Below are 8,485 nucleotides of genomic sequence, written 5' to 3'. Positions count from 1 at the left end.
TTCATTTTCTTAAAACATATTCTAGTTTATTACATCAAAAACCATTTAAAAGAGACCAAAGAGGTTTTTTTTAAAAAACAAACACAAAACCATAAACCAATAATGGATTAGGAGACATTCACAAAACCAGTGTTGTCTTCACTTTAGCTTTCTATTTTTCTTCTTCTTTTAATCCTTAGAGGAGACGCCTACAGAGGGCAACCCTGCAGCAGAATTCTCAGACAGCTTGTGTTGAAAGTGGGGGGGGGGGGAAACACACACACACACACACACACACACAAATAACTTCGTGATGGTGTAAGGGATTTGAAATGCTCATTTTGATGCAAATTGTTTGCATGGTGCTTTCGTGGTGGGGCACAGTCGGGGAAGGGAAAAGGAGGCCCGACAAGTTTCAAATAACTGCATCAGATTGTGTTCCACCACGCCTTGACATTAAGCCATTCTCAACAAAAGGATCAAAGAGCACTGGGGCGGGGGCAACCCTCAAGAGAGGGATCCCATATTACCGCAACCAGCCCCAAGATGTAACGAAGCAGCACAATGCAACTCGTTTTGGCAGGAGGCCCTGAAGAGTAATGTGCCTTGGGAGAAACCACATACCCCTTTCTGTGCATTTGCAAGAAGTGGGGCTGCTGCAGGAAGGAAAATGGAGGTGGTAAAGGAACATTTAGCTTAAAGCTGGTTTTCAAGCACAATGGAAGTACTCCAGAGATTTGAAATGTTACGTTTCTAGTCTGTTTTCAGTGCTGAAGGTGTCAAGTATGCCCAACTCTGCAGCTGGTTTTCTTTTACATGTCCTGAAAATGGGAATGTTAAGAGCAAAGTAATAACACACATCTGGTGACTGAGAGCAAAGTAATGAGGTATACCTTGTTATTGTGGCTGTTACTCATAATCTACTTTTTCATGCTCTTCCGTGAAGCAAGTTGCAAAAGGACAGTTTTTAAAAATGGCTAAAAACAAACATTTTTTAAAAAGGTATTTTATAGATGGGGACAAAGAAACAACTGAGAAGCTTCTTGAAAAAGCTTTACATTCTCAGTGCTTCTGTTTTAGATCTAATGGGCACATGAAAAAAACTTTGTTTCTCAGTAAAAATGAAGAATGGCAACTTAAATCATGTGGAAATAATCTGATTCACAGACAGCTGATTTTCAGACCTTTCTGACTGGAGCTGACGTTTGGAATATCAATTCCACATGTACCCTTAAATGACGTGGAAGAAGGGAGAGTGATTTTTAGGGAACAAACCATCAGAGACTAAGCTGTCAGGCTCCCATTAAGAGCAGAGAGGACTTTTAATAACAAGGGGTTTAGACGCTTCTTCAACCCTCCAAAACATTTCCCTAAAAAGAGGAAAGGATATAGGATTTTTTAAATAATGCAAATAATAAAAAAACACAAATTGTGTCCTTGGTAGAAGTGAGATGCTGCTGTTGTGGATCAGAATGCAGTGGAGTGCAAGCTAGCATCTGCTTTTGTGCCAGGTGAACAGCCTGAAGCCCTTCCTTGCCCCGGGAAATTGAGCTTAGGGGCATCATATTACTCACAAAAAGTTAAAATGCCCAGTATCTGTTTAGTTGTGACCAAAATGCAAAATACCAAGAGCAATTTACATACCACTTCCCCCCTCTTCAAAATACCATTCCATCAAACATTTGGAAAAGAGTGATACATGAAAAAGGACACATTTATTCTTTCTTTTCACTGTCTTCTGCAGTGACTGGGTCAGCTGGGGGTTCTTCCACCAGGGCGCTGTTGCTTTCGGAGCCAGTGTTGCTGTCGCTCGTCCCTTCCTCTGCCATGCTTTCAACTCCTTCTTGGCCGCTCTCTTTGTCTTCCGGAGTGGAGGTCCCTTCGCCATTTTGCTGACTCTCGATTGTTTCCTCTGTAGGAGGCTCCTCTGCCAGAGACATTCATTTCTCTTTGTCAGTAAAGTTATCCAAAGCTTGACTTTTTGTTAGAAAGTTTTTCAGATACATACAATAGAACGGAGTCAAAAAACAAATAGCATGTATGGAAGGAAAACAAAGTGGTCCTGGCTTAAAAGCCATCATGCATATTATATAGAGTGGTGATATTCTGCACAGACTCTCACTGATGCTAAGGACCCTCTGGGGCTGCTGTGTACCTTGAGACAAAGGCAGCCCCAACCGAGTGACGGAGCAGCTGCAGAATGATTTTAAAGCACTTCTGGATAATAACTCAAGTGTTCCTTCCCACTGCAAACAGTGGAAAGGTGCACTGCACTGCTGTCTGGAAATGCTTTAGGGTCACTGTGCAGCAGCCTAGACACTACATTCCTGGGGCTGCCTTTGAAGGTGCGGAGCAGCCCCAGAGGGTCCTTAGCATTGATGGGAGCCTATGCAGGATGTCGCCCATTGTTTGTACCTTAGCCTATCTGGAATTCCCGAACGAATTATCTAAATTTCTGCAGCCCACTCTACTCCCAGAACTTCAAGTTACATGGCAGCAATCTGTGTACTAAAGTGAAGTTGTACTAAATGGACGGGTTATTACAGCACTGACTGTGAACACGGAGACATGAACGAAATGTCAAATTAAACAGAAGAACATAGGTTTTTGGGAACAGTGGTCACCCCACTCCCCTAACTTTGCCTGAGCTAAATGCAGGCTTCAGTAGTTGAAACTTCCCTAGCTGCTGGCTCTATGCACTTTTACTTCACTTTTTATTAAAAGGAGCCTCCCCTCTTCCATCCATTGAGTGGACTGCTGTGCTGTCATGGGCTGCTCATGTGCATTTTGAAGGTGAAGGAGTTAAACTGCTGGTGCAAGGGCCAAGGGACAGAAGAAGTTGCTAGTGGGAAGGTGGGAAGAAAAATGAGGAGACACTACTATTACGACTGTAATAAATTACTAGGCTGAGTGAAGTGTGTGTGTGTGTGTGTGTGTGTGTGTGTGTGTGTGTGTGTGTGTGTGTGTGAGAGAGAGAGAGAGAGAGAGAGAGAGAGTGTGTGTGTGTGTGTGTGTGTGTGTATGGGGCAATTAGCTCATTGGGATCAGTGAGCTAATTGCCTCATTCTCTCTCTATCAGATATAGATATGGTGTTGGTTGTTTAATTCTAATTGTGTGGACCTCACAAAATATTTATTTTTATATAAAAATAAGATGAACTTGTGTCCTCAAAGTGTTCATGATTAAAGCAAGACAGAAAAAACGTGGTGTGTCTGTGTGGAGGCGGGAAGGGTGGGTAACAAATGATATAAATGAAACTATAAATAGAATTAACAGGGTAGCTGGTTTTTAATATGGGTGCTAACTAGGACTGCATGGTGGGAACATCTCACCTGTGCTTAAAGAAATTCACAGTCCCCCATTCCATTTCTGAGTATAATTTAAGAGGCTGGTGTCCACCTTTAAAGCTTTATATGGCTTAGAATGGACCACCTGACGGAATGCCTGCTCCCTCTTCAACCTGCCCATACAATGAGATAGTCTCCTCAGGGTGCCTCATCTAAACGAAACAGGTGGCAACCAGAGAGCGGGCCTTTTTGGTTTTGGCACCCATTTCTGGAACTCCCTCTCCAGACAGGTTCACTTGGTATCTACACTGCTATCCTTTCAGTGCCAGGCGGAGACCTTTTTAATGTTTTAACTGCAAGGCTGCTTTAACACTGTTGTGATAGTTTTATGTTTTTTGTTGTAAACTGCCTTGAGAAATTTGCTGAAAGGAGCTATATCAATACCCCCTTGTGAGCAAAAACCAACAAGGTAGGCCCACTGTTTTCCTATGGTCTCTTCTGGAGTCTGTATTTCAAGGATTAAAGAGACCCTGCACACATTTCCAATGAGAAATGCGAGTTGCTAAACTAAGCAAGATTTATTTATTCTGCCCTTCATTGGGAAAGTTCAAACAATTTTCTTTTGGCTGAGGAAGGCGTGTGGATCAGACTTGCTGTGGTGAAATGTGAGAATCTATGCACAGTACTTCTGTCTTAACAAGCAGCTGCTGAACATTAGGGATGTGCACGGAACCATGGAGGCGTGGTCCGGCACTGGGGGGAGTGTCGCTTTAAGGGTGGGGGAGGGGGGTAGTACTTCCCCCCCACCCGCCACTCTTCCCCCTCCGGCGCTGGACTTTGCTAAAACGTTTTTGGGGCCGCAATGGGCACATGTGTGGCACCAGCTTCTACTGCTTGCAAACTCTGCAGACAACGACGGGGGCAGGGGCGGCAGGAAGGAACTCTGCCGCCCCAAAAACGTTTTAGCAAAGTCCAGCGCCGGAGGGTGAAGAGTGGCGGGGGTAAGTACTACCCCTCCCGCCCTTAAAGCCACACTCCCCACCCCGCCGGACCGGTCGAATTCCGGACCAGTCCGAAGGCCTCTTGCATGGCCCCAGACTGGTCTGTGCACACCCCTACTGAACATTGTTCTGGAGGAACTCCACAGACTTAAAACAAAGACCAGAATGGTTAATTAGATACAGGTTATCCTTCTGGGCATTTTAGCAAGAGCTTCTGTAAGGCTCCTTCTTAGCTTGTTTCCTGAACTTGTACAGTAGAGAGTTATAATTATTCAAGTTCCTTTTTGTGTTACTGAAAGGGCATCATTATTTGTAATAATACAAATATACTATTCATGGATATATTTATATATTCTAATTATATTGCCTTTCCTCAATGACTTTTGTGACCTTCCAAACAGAGGCTATGTTTGATAGGTTACATACATGTATTATGTAACAAATACACTAATGAAGAACAGGTACAGGAACCACCCCCCACAACCCCACTATCCTTTCTGAAGGTGGCAAGCAAGTATATCAGGTGTACACATGCACACAAATTAAAAGATGGGCTGAGAAGGGAAAATCTAGCCACAAAACAAAGGATGTCACTGGTGGCTGGAAAAAAATAGGCCATAGCAGCGTTTGCCAAATCCCAGGTGCCAGGGAACCATGACACCTAGAAATTTCACCCTGGCACCTAGACTAGTATATTCAATAAAATCTGTATTTGTCCCTGGCAGTCCTGTTTGTTTTCCAAGTATGTTACTTGTAAAGGAGACAGGGTGGATTTGATTTAAATCAAATTGATTTAAATCATTAGTCAGTAAGACTAGATTTAAATCATGGTTTTTGACATAAAGACTCATTCTTGCTGGTATAATCTTAATATTTATAACCAGATGAAGGTTTCATTTTTGGTCCTCTTCTAGATAGAAAAATTGACCAAAATAATTTTACAGAAACCTCTGGAAGAGCGTGACATTGTGAATAGATTAATGGAATTCATTTACCAAAAAATTTAAACATTGCATATATACAGCCTCATGCTACATAGCTAAAAACTAATCTTTATTTCATGATGGATGGACTATATGGACTATCATGATGGATGGACCTTTGGATTATAATGTATCTTAAATAGAAAACTATCTTTAGATAGATTTTTTCCTCAAAAAGTATTTTATTTAAAAAAATCTGATTTAAATTTTAAAAATCTGATTTAATTTTTTTTAAAAAAATCATTGATTTTTATCCACCCTGAAAGGAGATAAAGTAAGGTCTGGGCTATAGCCTATGAAAACGTATGCTTTCTTAACATAAGTTACCTCAAAGATGCCATGCTATCTAATGCTGATGTCAAAACATTTTTAAAGGCTTCAGATTTTTGTTTATTTATTTACTGTCTCTTCATCCATGGTAGCTGTTAATCTTCATAAAAGGTTACCTGTTTCCATAGGTGTGTTTCCCTCATCTTTCTTCTCCTCTGGCTTGCTAGCCACTTGCTCCTCGTCAGTGCCTGCGCTGATCTGATTGCGCTCTGCTTGTTCTGCAGCTTCTTTCTCCCTTTCCTCCTGCCTCTTGCGGGCCTGTTCCTCGGCCTGGGCTATTTCCGCTGCAATTTTCTCCATGTCCACCTCGACCTTCAGGCTGCACAGCTAGGATTAGAGGAGAAATACAATGTCTCTCTTCATTTTTTTAAATCTAGAGCTCTCATCAGGCTGCTCTATCATCCTGATGGTAGGATTCAAATCTCATCTCCACAAGAATTAACTGGGTGGCTTTATGCAAGCCATTCTCTTTCAGCCAGTGTCAAGCTATACATCATGTCAAGCACATCACTGGCTCTGGTATGCTTGTGTCCTCCCTGCTAAACAGCAGTTGCAGTGCCTCCAATCTGAATTGGGATCACAGCAAGGGTTATTTAACCCTTATCCCCACTGCAATCCTGATCTAGGGCTCCCCTACCCTCTCCATAGCTGCTGATTGTCTTGGGAGGGAAGCTGCCAAGGCATGCCCAAGGTCAAGGATGTGCTCGATGTCACATGTAGTTTAGCTCTCAGCTCCACGTCTGAAAGAGAGGGATACTATTGTACTATACTGACTAGTGATAATACTGACCAGCAGCAATGGGCTGACCAGTTTTCCACAGTTGACCAGAAATAACCCTATGGTTATTTTAAATTTGTATATATGTACATATTTTAAATTACCAAGGAAGACTGATGACTTGGGATAAGGCATAACTATGCTGTGTTGCAGGTTCCTAGAAGGCTGCCTTATACTAAACTTAGTATTGTCTAATCTGATGGGCAATTACTCTCCAGGCTTTCAAAACAGGAGTTTCCCCCAGTCCTACCTGGAGATGACGGGATTTAACGTGGGACCTCCTGCATGGAAAGCAGATGCCCTATCACTCAGCTTCAGACCCATCCCTTTATATTAAGGGAGCTCATGTGTATTCTTGCTTAATAAGGGCCTTGCTGGATCAGATCAAGGTCTACTTTGTCCACTGCCTGATGGCTGCTGAAGAGACCATATCCTCCCTTCTGCCCACCTTTGGTCCATGGAATGGGATGAAAACATCAAGCTGCCTTATACTGTCAGTATACTGGTGCCCTATTCACACATTATGTTCAATGTACACACAATCTGCGCACACACACACACACACACACACACACACACACACACACACACACACGTTACTGACACCTTGTGTTCAATGCATGTACAATAGTAAACTTTCATTGCAGGTATAAAGGTCCCAGGCTCAATCCCTGGTATTTCCAGATACAACATCTACGTGGGCTTAACAGACCAATTGCAGAAACAAGTTATGACAGGAGATGATAAAATCCCGACTGTGATTTTGGAGATCTGGGGCACCATGGACCAAGCCAAATAAATACACACACCACTGTTCTATCTGGATTGAAAAGGAAATCAGGAACTCACTAGCCTTCATGCTATAGGCAGAAACGATTTACTGAATCATACCCTCTTCAGCTCATTGTTAAAGGATTCTGTACTCTCCAAGAATTTTCTCTTTTTGTCCTGGTGACGTTCTTCTATCTGCAGGAGTTCAGCTTCCAATTTCCGCTGAGAACAAAAACCAACAAAAAAATTACCATTTGAAGTGAACAGTCACAAACATGTTAAATCAAATGTGCATGTGAATTACTGCAGTACTAGGGAGAGGGCATGAAAACACTGTAGATTGCTTAGTCTGAAATAGAAGCAGATGATCTCAGAAACAAGAGAAAGAGGTTATATTATCAAAAATATAAACCTGTTATGACAGTTTAATTGGCACAACTTCTCCCTCCCCTGTTCTATAGAATTTCTGTTCTATACAACGTAGAGAATCATGATTCCAAGGATTCATTTGGGGGGTACGCCTTGACCAGTTTAATTTTGTACTGTAGACATGAAAGATTAATTTCTGCCAGCAAGAGAAGTCAAGTTTATTTTTGGCAGTTTACCAGTATATTTTGAATGCTTTGTAAAAAGACTGTACATATTTTTAAGTTTTTACACGTGACTGCAGAAGTGCTAGTTTTACCTATGCTTCAAACTAAGACAAATATTAATGCCCAACTGCTTGAATTCATATTTTACAGATTGCTGATCAGTGATTAAGATTCCCTCATGGCACAATATAAGATATGTACAGGTGTGTAGCAAGGTCCTTTGGTATGGGTCCAACACAGTGGAGCAAATACTTTAGGTTAAGGGAATTATTTAAAGAGGCATCCCAAGTTGTGTGTCATTTATTTTGTATTCTAAACATTAGAGAGAGAAAACATTTAGCCCACATATTTAGCAATGAGGAAAATTAACCTACATTAAAGAAATAGATTTTGGCAGTTACATGCTAATGAAAAGTTGCAACAACATCTTTAAAAGAAGCCGCTGCCAGTTTCACCTGGTTCACGAATTGCATCTCTGTGACAGAGCACAGAATGCACAGGAATATTAAGAGAGACCACACCTTTTATTACATTTGATCTCCCAACAGATACTACCTAAAGCACTGAACATTGGACCTTGCCTCTCACCCCTCCCCAAAAAAGTGAGGGAGAGGTAAATTCTCTGGGCAGAAAGATCCCTATGCCTGGCGTGTGCATCCAGGTCTTGGAGGATATGCCAAAGCTGTTAGACTGAAATGCACTCATATTTGTAATTAGACAATTTTGCCCATTTGCAAGAACAACCCGTGGACTGAGGAACAG

The 8,485-nt window shown here is 41.9% G+C and overlaps 1 protein-coding gene across 3 annotated transcripts in view; it reads right to left on the bottom strand.

Moving 5' to 3' along the window:
• SMARCE1 (SWI/SNF related, matrix associated, actin dependent regulator of chromatin, subfamily e, member 1) overlaps positions 1 to 8,485 on the bottom strand; it is a 45,516-nt gene continuing 37,031 nt past the window's right edge. For all 3 annotated transcript variants that reach the window (XM_053259745.1, XM_053259746.1, XM_053259747.1), the window contains 3 exons: positions 7,251 to 7,352; positions 5,698 to 5,908; positions 1 to 1,906 (listed from right to left, as the gene is read on the bottom strand). In XM_053259745.1, the coding sequence (XP_053115720.1) occupies positions 1,695 to 1,906; positions 5,698 to 5,908; positions 7,251 to 7,352 (525 nt within the window). In that variant the 3' untranslated portion in view covers positions 1 to 1,694. The remainder of the gene's footprint in view (positions 1,907 to 5,697; positions 5,909 to 7,250; positions 7,353 to 8,485) is intronic.

This window comes from Hemicordylus capensis, chromosome 6 (assembly GCF_027244095.1).
Source record: "Hemicordylus capensis ecotype Gifberg chromosome 6, rHemCap1.1.pri, whole genome shotgun sequence".
NCBI lineage: Eukaryota > Metazoa > Chordata > Lepidosauria > Squamata > Cordylidae > Hemicordylus > Hemicordylus capensis.
Note: the sequence above shows the minus strand (reverse complement) of the source record. Positions and strands in the feature narration are given on the sequence as shown.